This window comes from Perca fluviatilis, chromosome 21, assembly GCF_010015445.1.
Source record: "Perca fluviatilis chromosome 21, GENO_Pfluv_1.0, whole genome shotgun sequence".
Taxonomy (NCBI): domain Eukaryota; kingdom Metazoa; phylum Chordata; class Actinopteri; order Perciformes; family Percidae; genus Perca; species Perca fluviatilis.
In genome coordinates, this window is record NC_053132.1 from 18,995,579 (window position 1) to 19,010,951 (window position 15,373).

At 40.7% G+C, this 15,373-nt stretch overlaps 2 protein-coding genes across 2 annotated transcripts; one reads left to right on the plus strand and one right to left on the minus strand.

The window, feature by feature from the left end:
• The first annotated feature begins 2,105 nt into the window (after positions 1 to 2,105).
• Positions 2,106 to 4,871, plus strand: dlx3b (distal-less homeobox 3b). The gene is made up of 3 exons (XM_039787302.1): positions 2,106 to 2,629; positions 3,455 to 3,639; positions 3,979 to 4,871. Exons 1-3 carry the CDS (start codon positions 2,287 to 2,289, stop codon positions 4,291 to 4,293), a joined length of 843 nt encoding a protein of 280 aa, XP_039643236.1. The 5' UTR covers positions 2,106 to 2,286; the 3' UTR covers positions 4,294 to 4,871.
• A 6,381-nt stretch (positions 4,872 to 11,252) lies between these two features.
• On the minus strand, positions 11,253 to 14,936 carry dlx4b (distal-less homeobox 4b). Its single transcript, XM_039787214.1, has 3 exons — positions 14,368 to 14,936; positions 13,321 to 13,514; positions 11,253 to 11,867 (listed from the first exon to the last, which is right to left on the minus strand). Exons 1-3 carry the CDS (start codon positions 14,678 to 14,680, stop codon positions 11,607 to 11,609), a joined length of 768 nt encoding a protein of 255 aa, XP_039643148.1. The 5' UTR covers positions 14,681 to 14,936; the 3' UTR covers positions 11,253 to 11,606.
• Positions 14,937 to 15,373: the final 437 nt, after the last annotated feature.

The window sequence follows — 15,373 nt, forward strand, 5'->3', positions numbered from 1 at the left end:
TTCAATGGTATTTCACCATAAATTAGTTTTTTACCAGTGATTGTGCAAGTGCAAGATTTCTTTAAAGATATGAATGCACAATGCAATGTTTTGAACATTGGACAGCCTGTGTTACAAGTGATGACCGTTGTGAGTTTTGTGTCTAGAGTTTTGAAAAATGACATCAAGGTTCTGAAATTAGTAGCAAAGTGATCGTAAAAAACTGTAAAGAATGATGATGAAATATTGCATCCATAGATCATGTAGTCTAATTGGTTCATGCTCCACACTAATTGGTGACAATGAATCTCGTTATCTTGAAACTTTCATGATCTAAACATGGAATATTGTTTGTCTGTTTCCATACAACTATGCATTAAGAGTAATGCAACAGTACTTATCATTTTGAGCAGTTGTATCAATTAATAGTTAGATGATTGTAATGGAATGAATAGACAATCATCTGAAATGTAATGTGTGAATTACTTTTTGAAATAGTAGTACTTTGATGTTAAGTTGTGTCATATTGAACAGGTGATCTTTGTTAAATGAGGTTTGTGTGTATTGTATCCAAGCAATTGAAACAAGTGTTAGAGTTTTGAAAAATGTGCATTTTGATAATTGGTTGTGAGTTTTGTGTCTAGAGTTTTTAAAAATGATGTCAAGGTTCTGAAATTAGTGCCAAAGTGCTTGTAAAAAAACTGTAAAAGGTGTCTTAATTTGAATATTTGTTTCCTTTTGTTGATTTTATATACAGATTGAGATTTTGACATAATAAGTATTCAATATATCTGGGTGGCTATAGTCCCTGCTAGAAATAAGTGGATTTAAAAAAATAAGTCTTATTTAAATGTGTGTGTGCGCGTGTGTGTGTGTGTGTGTGTGTGTGTGTGTGTGTGTGTGTGTGTGTGTGTGTGTGTGTGTGTGTGTGTGTGTGTGTGTGTGTGTGTGTGTGTGTGTTTTGGGTGAACTGACCCTTTAAAACGTCATGCCAGTGCTACAGAAACGTACCAAAAGAGGGCGGTAGTTTATCAGACATAAGGGGCCACAGAAGAAAAACATGTCATATCAGAAGGGCCATTTAAAAACTTGATATTGTGGTCGGTGAAAATGTTAATTTAACACTGGTACATATTGGCAATAGCCGATAAAACTCAGTTTGTACATCTGCATCGGTGTAAAGCTGCATTTGTCTAGTTTACAGGCAGAAAACTGAAGTTCCATGTGTGAATGAATACAGCAGGGGGCGCTGTGCGCCGTGCTTTCAGCTGACAGCAAATGAGCTGCAGAAAAAGTGGACAGAGTGAAAATTGTCCGTTTAAATTACAAGCAAACACATTGTTATTTTTATTTTTCTTCAGCAAAATATTCCTCTAAATAAATCAAAATTAAACAATTTACTGCGAACTGTTTTACCTTCAATATTTTCTGCTGTGAGTAGTAGTACACACACACACAACACACACAGACACACACACAAACACACACAGACACACACACACACACACACACACACACACACACAGTGAAGAGGAATTTACCTGCAGGCAATATCAGTTGAACGAGTCTTTTACCTATCTCTTCCATCTCTTTCACGTAAAGTTCACTGTCCGCCAACTCCTTTGAATGACAATAAGAGTTTGTGGGACGCTGGCTGACAGCCTTTCAATAGGCTGAATAAAGTGGGATCTCTAGGCACTGTTAAGAAAACATTGAATAAACATTAAGGAGACGGTCTGGCTGCAGGATTAGGCTTCTTTTTTTTTTTTTAGAAAGGCTTTGGGCTGCTATTGTGTTGTATCATCTTGGTGCCTGTCTGTAGATGACGCAGTTCTTGAGAAAAAACTGGACCTATAGGTAGTTGTGTTTTTCACAGACGGTCCCTGAAGGCCTACATAGCTGCATGCTCACCCAGTGTACAGGTAAAAGCAAATCTAAAGTAAAATAAAATAAAATAATAACAACACGCAAATACACTCAGGGCACTGAGGTATGCGTGCATAGGCGCTCTTGGCTGAAGGCTGGGTTTCACCACGACTTCGCCTGGAGCGCAAGATGGGGGGAGCCAATAGAGCCAATGGGAAGGCAGCTTCCAGTCCAGCTCTTTATAACTCTGTGTGACAGGGGCTGAGCGATGCCACAACCAAGTAACTGCAGCTGGGAGAGTTTCAGTGGACTATTATCTCTCTAACGCCGTTCAAATAGCACGCGCACACACCAATTCTTTATTGCGATTTTGCTTTGCGCACTCCACAACAAAAAGAATCCACCACTGGACTTTCTTTACTCTGGAGGGCTGCTTCCACCATGAGCGTCGGACAGACGTATGAGAAGAAGATTGCGAGTATTTTGACCGATCTACCAGGATCTATGAGTTGCCACCCGAGCTCCAAGGACTCTCCTACTCTCCCCGAGTCTTCGGTGACAGACATGGGCTACTACAGCGGCCAGACGGGCCCGAGTCATCACGAATATTATCAGAGTCAAGCGTACGGACAGCCCATGAACTCTTACCACCACCAGTTTAATCTGAACGGAATGGGAGCTGCTGGAGCGTACGCGACCAAATCTGAATACCCGTACACAAATGGCTACAGACAGTTCGGACATTACAACAGAGATCACCTGCAGGCCTCGCCTCCGAGCTCAGGTAAATGTTGAGATAATCATCGGTTATTTTAACGCGGCCATGTTTACCTCCAGTGTGCGTAATGTCTTCTGCGCGCTAAGGTCAAGTCGCTTGTCCGGGCTGAGATAATTTTGTAAAAGAGCCCTGATTGTACATTAAATCCTATCGTTCTACCAGCTACAATTATCAGCTATTATTATCTTAATTTAATGTATCACCTGTTATTATTATCATTATTTGTAAGTTTCCTTTAGTTTTTTTGCAGAATATATCTCGTAATACGAGATAATAAATATGTAGTGCTGACATGTCAAATCACTTGCTTTCTTTACCTTTCATGTCCCCCAAAAATTTTTCCTCACAAGGCCATGTGATATATTCACTTGCCCGTGTACTATTTCTTTTATTATGTAGGCTATTTGCTCAGTGGCCTACGTTAATATCGGGTTTTAACAGCCTGGCTGGGAACGAGCCAGTCCATAAAACAACAATGGTTTGATTAAAGCTAATAATACTCACTCCATGAGTTTTAACATGTTACCACTGGCTGCCAAATTGGAAATTTGACAAAATATAATGATCCCGTCTGAGTGATGTAGTTTTGATTGTTGTGGTATTTGCCTTTGAAGTTGCCATATTTTATTTTTACGTTAAAGCAATTTTGCCACACTAATATGACAAAATATTCACAAGTATAACATTTTAGTGTTTTTACGCAGACAATTGTAACCTAATTTTATAATGGTTTCATTTTTATTTCATTATGCTTCATGTTTTTTTACACTTTATGGCTGTTCAAACCTTTTCTTGATGGTCTATTTCATTAAAAAAAAAAAATTTTTTTAGTGAAAGAAGAGCCAGAGCCTGAGGTCCGCATGGTGAATGGAAAACCGAAAAAGATCCGCAAGCCGAGGACGATCTACTCCAGCTACCAGCTCGCTGCCCTGCAGAGGCGCTTCCAGAAGGCGCAGTACCTCGCTCTGCCCGAGAGAGCGGAGCTGGCGGCTCAGCTTGGCCTCACCCAGACACAGGTAAGCTGCCTGACCCGGTGGAACACCTGATATTTTCTAATTGATCAATTCTTGTAGAGTCATGTGAGTCAGGGCTTCCCAAATACGGCCAACAATTTGCTCTGTAATTATCCATGGATGCGTAATTACCCACAGCAGACACTGGCATTCTTTATTTAGATAAATTTAAATTTAAAATTTAAAAAGCTCTATTTTCTCAGTCAAATACTGCAAAACGTTTGTTAATATGCAGATAACATTTGAAAAAAACAACAACTTTATATTATAAATATGTTATAGCACTTTATCTTTTAATTTTCGGTTGCATTGGAATTCATTTTCGCACTCTTATTCTCCAAGGTTAAGATCTGGTTCCAGAACCGGAGGTCCAAGTTCAAGAAACTGTACAAAAACGGCGAGGTTCCCCTGGAGCACAGTCCCAACGCCAGCGACTCCATGGCCTGCAACTCCCCGCCCTCCCCCGCAGTCTGGGAGAACAGCACCCCTCAGAACACCCCGATCAGCAGACCTCAGGTCCCGCAGCAGACGCACAGCTCGTCGCCGCCATACCTGGAGGATTATAGCAACCACTGGTACCAGCAGGGATCACACCTACAGCACCCTGGCACCGTGCACCACCCAGTCCCGCAGCAAAGTGTGGGAGCTGTTTATTAACAATGACTCAGGAGCAGATATTTCTCCTCAAACGAGGTCTCTCCACAATGACTCTGCAGAGCAAAGGGGACTGGATCCGGAGCAGGCCGGAAGTGAAACTTTGTTTTTTTTGGATGATCAAGAATCTTTCAGAACTGGGGTTCCATTCACAAAGCACATAAGGGATTTCTGATCACTTGTGGCAGCATATTTAACGGACATCTGGCGTGTGTGTGTTTTTTTTTAAATTATTTATCGCTTCTGTTGTATTTCTTTCACTCCTTTTGTAAATGAATATGCAAAGTTTTTTGTTTTTTTTAAACAAGCAGCCTGACCACAGACCGAATATTGACAAAATTTTGCAGTTGATCCACGCTGCATTCAAATCATGCATGTGGGTTTGTAGAGAGCGCGTCAAAAAAAGAACTCAGGTCATATTTATATGTAGGCTATATGTACAAAACGTCGAAGGCTGTAAATATGTGTTTATATGCAGAACCACTATGATATGCACTGTGGTGCTTCCAAAATCATTCTCATGTTCATGTAATTCGTCCACTTGTTGCCTTCTTGTCAATTGAATAAAGGTGTTAATTGTATGTTGTGTGTCTAGCCCCTTTATAAACAGACTGCTGTTCACCCGCCTTTTTTTTATTTATTTTTTTATTTAGGACTATAAATCAAATGTATAGGGTCTATAAGCTGCGCACGACCTCATTCTTAACAGTGCAGGAACAGTTTCTGAGAGCAAAGAGTGAATTAGGAATTAGTTGAACTTCTTTGGAGAAAACAAAATTATAAAGTAAATCACAATTTAGATCACTCACTTTGAAACACTTGTTCAAAATGAGCTTGCACTGGAAGCAGGTTCATTCAGAATTAGCTGCGTATAAACACTTAGACGTAGGCTAAGTGTTTATAATATTATAATCCACGCATCTTTAGGTCTAAATCATTACTAATCCGCTTGAAATACAGTCGTGTGCCATAATATACTGGGTAGAAGATCATAGTGGCAGGGTTTAAAGAAGTTATTTGCATGCCTATTCCAGTTAAGGTACATTAGGCCTGTATTTATTTAAAATGTTGCATAACAAAACCAGTGCATCTGAATCGGTTTTGTCTTTGCAAGATCTTTTTTCTTAACCTAATTTTCAATGCTCAAAAATGTTCATCACACTGACCCAAAGTATATAGAGTATAGTACAGACGGTAATGGTCACAGTATAGTGAGTGCACTGTGAGCTGCGTGCAAAGCAGGAGGCGACATGCAAGCAGACATGTTGGAGTCACTCGGTTTTATTACTATTCTGCTGCCAGATGATAAGAGAGAATTCAGCGCGTTGCGCACACAAACACACAGGCACGCACACACGCACGCGCCTACGCACGCACGAGCGGGGGGTTGAAGCAAGTCTGTTGCAAGTGCCCGCAGCAGGATGGATGGAAGCGCTGCCAAATATTGACGGTATAAGAAAACACAACCTCTTTGTGTGTGTGTGGAGTGTTACACTTTAGACACTGGCTTTCATTCTGTTGGATTTGGCAAAGTAGTTCTGGTAAAAAAAAAAAAAAAGATCTGCTGATATGCGGGTTTTTACACCCAAGTCATTCATATGATGACGTACTTTTTACCCAATATTTAAGGACGGGTTCCACAACAAAAGGTGGAACATTCAAACTTTGTTTTTAAATTTAGGCAAAAGGTCTTCCCAGGTGATAAAACAGAATAATGTAATCGACTATGAAACCCGGGAAATGTGATATGAATTAGCTGAGAGATGTTAGATAAACATGACAACTTCTCCGATAATGACTGTTAAGTCAGCGATAATGAGACCGTAAAAAAAAAAAACACCTCCTCCCTTTCTGCGTCTTCAAAACTAATAACTAATGACAGTGGACAATAACCTCAGTTTGTCCACATGCATTATTAAATATGCTGCCCAAACAATTACATGATATAGAGAAACGTACCCACATGGACCACCAAGGCGCCATTAGCCTACGAACAGAGACTAAATGTAGCCAGGGATCTTTTCTACCGCGTTTAGTAACTAGAATGGTATGCGCCCTCGGGCTGGAGGTGTTACTGTATGAAACTGTATTGCAACATTGTGTCATTGCAGTGATTTCAGAGCATTAGCTTTAAATGTAGAGGTGAACATGTTCATCTTAAGCCATCTCAAGTCTCACAGTGTGCCAAATAAGGCACTCTCTCTAAATGGATATTTTTGGATTTACTTGCATCAAAAAGAAAGAAATGTTGGCTATGTTGGAATAATACTTTACTAATGATCCAATATTTATTCTTTCTTCATTGAAATTCTAGATATAGATTTGTTCACATTAAAGTATCATTAAATGGGGTTGTAGCATAATTTTGACGTAGGCCTACCTCCATGAAGAAAATTCAATTTAATATGATAAAGAAATATATTCATATGTTGAAGAGTTTCTTTAGGCGATTTGTTTTTCACCTTGATTGGCTCGACTCTAGAGCACATAGAGCTGACAAATACACTGGGAATGGACACTTAGCTCATACACTTGTAAGGGATGGGAAAAAGGAATTATAACAATATAGGCTAACAAACCATAATAATTTATATTAAATAATATCTACAATCTATTTAGTTGGATGTATTATATTTCAACATAATTTATTTCATTGATCATTTAAAAGTTTTTACTGTAATTTTTGAGTCCAATAGTTTATATAATAATACATTTATAGAATGATACATTTATTTTGAAAGAATATTTTGTTGGGGGGGTCACATGGTCACATTCTGGCATCGTTGACACCTGTGACAATTTATTCATTCTAAACAAAAATACATACTGTACATAAGTCTACCAAACATCACAGACATTCTTTCACCATTTGTCAAAACAAAATCCTTTTTCCCTTAATGTGCCCCCCTTTACTTTATTTCCCTGAACTCAACACCAGTTGTCTACAGCCTCACTCATCATCTCAGTGCACTGTGCTGATTTGACAAAAGCACCATGAGTACTATTGCCTTTTAATATCAATGAAATCTCATCAAGAGTACATGCGACCTCCCCTCGGCGGCTCCCTCAGCGTGTGTGGCCCCCGGGCTGTGGTTGACAGGGGAAACATTTGTGCCGAAGACAAACGTGTGTTCGCTACAGGCTGCACTTGTGTGTGTGGGCTGTCAGACGTGTCCATATATGTCATCTCTGAACATTAACAAGTGTAAGTAGCCATCGAGGTGGTGGTGGTGAACTGTTGAACTTGAATGTGATCCTGCGTGGCACAACATCACAGCACCCTAAATAGAGCCGATGCTGTGAGCCCTTCTTCCACCCTGCAACAGAGTGATGTCGGCACTCGTCTCTGGGGTGCACCGATATGGGTTGAGATGGAGGTCGGGAAACTGAAATGTATCCATGGAAAGACTCGCAGCAGCTGGTCAACACTTAGCCCGGGCCCTGGCCGAGCCTCGGCTGCATTAGGATCACTCACTCTCTCCGTTTTGCTGTAAACTGGGATGAAATGAAGGCAGAATGGCATCACTGACAGCTGTGGACTGGTGAACCCTGGCTGACCTCAGGCCAGGGCCAGGGCCCGGGCTGGGCTGCTCAGGCATTAGCCCAAAGGACCCACAAAAAATTTAAAATGTTGCATCTAGACATAACTTCCAAAGAAACAGACCTTCAAAACTGCAACTAAAAAAGAAAAGAAAATAAGTGTCACTCCCTCCCCCCCATGTTTGTGTGCCTGGCCTTCTTAGAGCCAGTTTGAATCCATTCTCAATTTATGCGTGCATGCATGCATGTCTTTCTGCCAGCCAAACTGTATTCCATCTTTTAATCCCTCCAGAGAGTATATATTTTGTTTGTGTGTGTTTTTTTTTTTTTTTTTTTTTTTTTTTTTTTTTTTTTTTTTTTTTTTTGTGTGTGTGTGTGTGTGTGTGTGTGTGTGTGTGTGTGTGTGTGTGTGTGTGTGTGTGTGTGTGTGTGTGTGTGCGCGCGCGTGCGTGCGTGTGTGCATCATGCCCCAAACTAAGTCAAGCCTTCCTTCAGATGAAACCAAATCATGCATTCACTCTCTCTAACAGGGAAGCTGCTCACAATTACCAGAGATGTCAGATCACTCAAGTTAATAACAATAATCACCCCAGAGACCTGCCTTGTCAATTCGCCCATTCAAAGCAACTGGGATTTAATTACAGGCGATTTTCCCTCCTATTACTATCCTGGAATTAAAACCCATCAGACACCTTGTATCTGATAACTCCGACCGTCTGCCGCAGCGTTGATACAGTCACACTTGCCTTTATCATTACCATTCAACCCATCTTGCAGGCTTCCGTCCCCTCCTCTTAGCTTGTCTATTACACGAGGAGCCTTTTCACTTTCCATTCAATCTGCCTGCATGATAATTGGCCCCCGTTTGAAAGGTCCTACTCCGTCTGTCCAACTCCACAAGCCATTATTCTAATCTGGAGATGTGAAATTGCCTATAATTTTCCCTGATGCCCCGTCACTTGCTTCTTCCTCACCGGGCCCAGCATGTTTAACAAAGCACATAATGATCAGGAATGGGGGAAAGGGCACGAGGGTGTGTGTATATATAAAGAAGAAGATGTTAATGTAACACAATGCATGTCGTTCTGTGAGAAAATCAGCTTGGAGGAGTGAAAACACGGGGCTCCGATGTGGCTTTTGTTCTTCAGAGAAACACCACAGCAGGCTTTAGATCTCCTGAACAAGGCTGCACTTCTCTGACCAAGGTAAGACAGGACTGTGCACGTGGAGCCTGTATGACTGGTGACATGGCGGTCATAGCAGCTTGCATGTTAGACGTGGGGATGGCATATTTATTTTAAATGCAACAGTGTGTGTGGGTGTGCAGAGAGGCTTTGCTGTAATTAAAAGGTGTGTGTTTATCTTAAAATAACAGCTGAAGCAAGAACTTCAGTGAGAAAGTGCAGTTTTAAAGTTATTAATTTATTGGCATGTAGTTGATACATTTAAAAGTAGGGCTGCACAATATATCGTTTAAAAAAAAAATCTTCATCATGATATCAACTGTCGCAATAAACGCATTGCGAAAGGCTGCGACATATCGCCAAAGACACTAGAGATTTTTTGTTAGTTGAAAGAAAATATCAGCAGAAAATTGCACTTTAAAATATAACTGTCATTCTTTTTTAGTGCTGCATTTTGTATTCAATTCAATGTTCAATTTGTTCAAATGAATGTTGGAGATGATTTCCTTTCATTTGTTTTTAAATTCAACAAGCAATCTGTTGTATTTAAGCAGAAAACTGAAAGCAGCAGAACTGAGTTCACTTTAATATCTTTTTATTTATCGTAATATCGTTATGTGATATTCAACATTATCGCATATGACGTGTTTTCTTCATATTGTGCAGCCCTAGTAGTGTTATTGTTCTAGGAAGCTCTCTGCTTAGGCAGGGTGAGTGAAACACCTTTGCAGAATAGATGCCACGACCCTTTAAAATTACATCACACATGAAGAACTAAACTTATATTAGACGTTGCTGTATTTTAATTAATTCCTGGTATTATTAACAATATATCTCCCTAAAAACAGCATGCGAGACACGGCATTAGACACACTGTATCTAATGTTTGCCAGACAGCCTAGAAGACAGCAGAGTGATGAATGAAAAAGACAAAAAGAAGTCACTGGATGTTTCTTTAACACGCTATTCGGTTTCATTATTTAAAGCTCAACACAAGAGCATCAGCACAAATTGCGGCGGTGTTTGCGAAGATATAAATAGATAATTCTCTGTTTAGACAATGGAAGCGCCAGAATGTGCAAATCAGTGAAAAAGACTGTAAATCAGGCGCAAGTTTATTGGAGGAATAGCGTAGCCATTTGTCATCCTATTATGACAACGGCGAGTTTTCTGTTTGAGTTCCCTCGAGAAGAGAGTGAAGGAAGAGATCGTTAAAATGCTGTCTTGCACGTGCTATAGCCACTCCTCACGGCATGTGTCACTCTCTGGTGAAAAATAAAACAGAGATCTTTTTTAAAAGAAGCCAAAAAAATGCAGAAAAATGTAGCTTAGATATTTATAATGTGTTAAAACATCAAGCTGTCGTGGCCGGTTTAGCTCAGTTGGTAGGGCAGGCGCACGTATATAGATATATAGAGGTTTACTCCTCGACGCAGCGGGCCGCAGGTTCGACTCCTGCGGCCCTTTGCTGCATGTCATTCCCCCTCTCGCTCCCCTTTCCTGTCTTCAGCTGTCCTTTGAAAATAAAGGCCTATATATATATATATATATATATAAAAAAAATGTTGCAATGCTGATTTTCAAATTCAAAGAAACTCTTTGGAAGGCACGTGTCGTCATAGCCTATTTGTCTGTGCGTAAAAGTTACACCGAACATAAACACAACCGTGCGTAAAGGTGGCACCCACCGCCTTTGGTTTACCATGCTGAGAATTTCGAAAGCTTTAAAGTCAAAGTAATTGTCCTAAAACATTAAAGTTAAAAGGGGTAGTGAATAGGATACAAGCAAACTATTTACTTTTTTACTTTTAATCAGGAATCAATCGGAATCGGCAGGTGTTTTGACAAAACATGACTGGAATGTATCCAAGCAGATTTTCGTCCATCAGCAGGAGTGTTGACGGACAAAAGACAGCTGATGTCCCAGCTATGAATTATCTCACGGACTGAGCTGTGGGTGGTTAACAGAACTCTGCACATGACAGTAGCCGGGCTCGAGATGCTGTACTTTATTCACAGCTCATGGACGCCTTTACGCTTTTGTTCAGGAGTCTCGCAGATGAGTGCGGTTGCCATTAATTTAGACTTCTGTAAGTCACCGGCTCTTTAACAGTTTGATGGATAAAATCACACGTCCATTTACTTACTTGTATGTATATATGTTTGAGAGTAAAAACATTTCCCTGATAAAAGCTGCAACCAAAACAAACACGTCACACAAAAGATTCATCACAATAATGTCCATCCAACAGCTATTTATTTGCATAATTCTGGACCACCTGAAACGCTTTTGCTAATAAAGTAGACCCATGCACACTATATATATTTTAAATGCCTCAGAGTCTCTTGATAAACTGCACACATACTAAGTCCATATTTCAGAAGCCGTGCACCAGAAGATGCATTGTCGAATTTAGCTGTGAAATGTGAATTCAAAACGCACACTAAATAGAAAGAATATGAACAAGCTCTATCAAACACACTATTTAAACACAATTCAGTTCTGAGAGGAGGCCTCGAGAGAAACCAGCGAGTTCAGTGTGAAGTGCGCTTCATATAGGCCGAGCGCCTGGCCCGCACGAAACAACCCACTCACATCATCTGAGCCCTGGGCACCGCGTCCTGATGAGGAGGGTGGTGGTGGTTTGGATACCAGTGACCAAAACTGTTCATGTAATTGTTTGGGTGCATTTGGGCTCCTTTGTTCGCCATGGAGACGTCCCAAAGCTGGGGGAGCCCGGGGGAGCACGGCGAGATGGAGCTAGTGCTGTGGAGATGTTCTCCCTCTGATCCGCTGCCATGCTTCATGATCTTTTTATACTTGGAGCGCTTATTCTGAAACCATATTTTAACCTATAAAGAGAAAATGCACATAATTGTCACTGTGGTTAAAGATCAGCAGTAATATAAAAGGCAAATTATACCGCAACAGGCGTTTTATTAGCATATACACTCCCCCTCTTCCCCCCTCCCCCAATTAAACACAATACACTTTTAGAATTGGCCTTAAGTGAATATCGAGAACAATAAAACCCTCATAACTCTCATCTTCTTTGGGTTGTTTTTGCAAAGCCCAGGCTTACAACTGGCGCATTGTTGGCCGTTCGGCCTGGCTGCATTAAAACGGAGCTCTCTTATTGTCCACCGCTTTATGAGTCCAGTGGTGCATGAGTGTGACAGCAACAAGCCGAGACTGAAAGTATTGTGAAATAAAAACAGCCGCAAAGGGCGCTGCGGTAGGTCACTGAGAATTTCTGCTGATTGCAAAGTAAAAAAGTATTTTTCCACGAAAACAATGGTGTGAAGATTCATTATTTGCACCAAAAAGCCCAAATTAAACACTCTATAAACATCTGAGCAGCACAAAAGGTTGATCATTGTTGAGATTGAGGGATTAGGAAAAATGTGCAGGAGACAGCTCAGAAGACAGTCAGTCGATGTGTTTATCTCTGATTTTGAAACTCCAAACAAAAAGGGAATTCAGGCGAATCGACACAATAAAGACCTATGTTTGTTCCTTGAATGATACACTGACAGCGACGCGTGCACCTGTTTTGTCTCCAAATGATGTTTACACATGGCACTGAAATTATTCCCAAGATGCCCTTTATCGATTCCTGTATTACCAAACATTTAATTCACAGAATGCACGTGAAGAATTAATCACAGATAAATAAATTTAATAAATAAACTTGTTGGATATTATAAACTATATTCCATAGTAAACTACTGACAAACCCTTGAAATCAGCTGAGAAGCCCTAATTCTGCAGACCTACAATGGCTAATTTTTCTTTTTCTTTTGATAGCCTAGTTTTAGAAGTGCGGCATTCACAGAGAGCATTTCAAGGACCAGGTTTGACAAAGGAAATGCCATGAAATTAAGTATAGTAAATAAGACAGGCATTAAAGGATCAAGTTACAAATCACAACAATTTGCTTTCTCATTTGATCTCCAGAAGCGCAGTGATCCTTAATCATATCCAGCAAATAAGAGGTTTCTTTTTCACGCATTTCAACGTCTTCTTCCTCTCAGTAATATTTGTCTTCAGTCTGCTTTAAGTCTTTTAAATACAAAATATTAGCCCAGCAGTTCTACTTAATAAGCCACAATGCTAAATAGTACAGGCCTGGTGGTTTAGGCTGAATAATAGTGAAATGATTACAACCTCCTTTAATACCTGCAATACAATAATAGGCCTAATGCTAATACTAATAATAACCTAATATTATGCATATGTCTTCGATCGCACACCCTACATTTCCCACGATCCATTCAAGGACTGCTGGGTGAGTTGAAGGCCCACCTGAGTCTGGGTGAGTCCCAGTTTGGCCGCCAGGTCGGCGCGCTCCGGTAACGCCAGGTACTGGGTCTGCTGGAAGCGCTGGTGCAGAGCCTGCAGCTGCAGACTGGAGTAGATGGTCCGAGGCTTCCGGATTTTCTTCCCCTTGCCATTTAGACGAATGTCCCTGCTTTCAATCACCGTGGACTTTTCGCGACCTTGTAGATTAAAGAACATGAAATGAAATAGGGAAAGTTTTGATTTATAACTTGTGTTATTATTACTACCTACACGTGTATAGGTCGAGACTAAAATATGTCACATTTGAGCAGAGTTTTAGATTTCCCCTGATCTTCTCAGAAAACCAAATCTACCATCTTAAACAACACGAGAGCACTGAGGAGCTCACACACAGGAAATACAGTGCCTGACAGGCCCGCACTGCATGCTATAAAAACAACACTTTCTATGGCCTGAAAGCCAAAACATGTAGCTTAACTTGTGCCTTTTTATTTAATTATTTAACTATCATAATCATGGCCATAAACCGTTTGATTTTAGTTTTATTAAATGACACAGCGATGAAAGGACTGTTGTTTTCTGTTAACGTGCACTAACGTTGAGGGTAAAAAAACGAGTTCCTGGGGTAGGACCAGGCTACACGGGCCATAACTCGACTTTCCCACAGAAAATTATGGTCAATAAAATAAATGGCACCATCTGACTTCATTACGTAACATGAGTGGTAAAGAGGGAGCATCCCTGGGAGGCGGTGGTTGAATGCTAGGCCTTGTTTGGACATTAGTGTGAGTTAAAACATGCCTGCTGACGCCCATGCCTCAATTAAACTTTCAATAAAACACATTAGGCCTATATACGCTGGAAAAAAAAATCGACTTTATTTATTTACTAAACCTTAAAGTGAACTATTTTACTCATTATTAAAATGGAGGTGGGATGGAAATACGCGCCCATGCAGTGCGTAATTGCGCCTGATGCCAAATCAGACTTTTATATCCATAAATGACACATTAACAGTTTAGCCCAGCTCGATTTGACTTTCTCACATACCTGTGTGCTCTAATCTGCTGTGGGCCAGACTGCTGCTGTTGCTGCGCTGGTAGGACATGTAAGCAGACGGGGCATGAGTGCTCACCGCGCCGGGGTAGGCGTAGCCAAAAGAGCGGCCATAGGACGCGCTGCCAGGAAAAGAACTTTCGTGCTGGGAATGCCCAGCAGCATGCAAGCCATGAACGGGGTAAATGTGAGAGAGTCCGGGGGAGTGCTGCTGGTGTGCCGGATGTCCGTGGCCGAATTCTAGGAAGGCCGATTTGGATGGATCTGAGGCATTCAGACTGTCAGGCATGAAACCCATAGACATCATTAGCTAATACGCGAGTCCATAAACCCGTCGCTCTGAAGAGGATTTCATCAGTTCTGTCGGGCAGCGAGGAAAACTTGGAACAAATCCACACTTAAGTCCAATGCTTTGCGCGTGAAAAAACGTTCCCTGCAGTGAGAATGAGTTATTACAGCGTGCATGTTCACAACTGTTTAGGAGGCAAACATCGAATAAAAGCGAAAGGGATCCTTCTTGACATCACTGGAGGAGCTGACATGGTTCTTCAAACACCTCCTGCCTGCAGAGCCTCGAGCACACTGCCTTCTATCTGCGAGCTCTCTGATTGGTCCGCAGCAGCAAGCTGTCACTGCAGCTCCAGCATTATGAACTTCATTAACATATGATAAAGCATGCAGCTCTGCAGCTAGCAGGGGCCTCCTGCTATAGATTATTAATATATTTGGGCATATTTAGACATTTTATTCTGGTTTATGTTAGAATGCCATCAAGTCATTTACACCATCAAATAAAAAGGGCGTTACTTAATATGGTCTGGATTTTCCTGCTTTAGGAGATTTAATAACTTTGGTAGAATTTAAATTTGACTAAAAAGCTTTATATATTTTTTTACTTTTTAAATACAAATTTGTATTTCTTTTTTTTTGATTTTTTTTTAGTTGAGTTAAAAGAGCCAATGTTCGATAATTAGGCTGGCCAAGAATGCCATTTTATGGG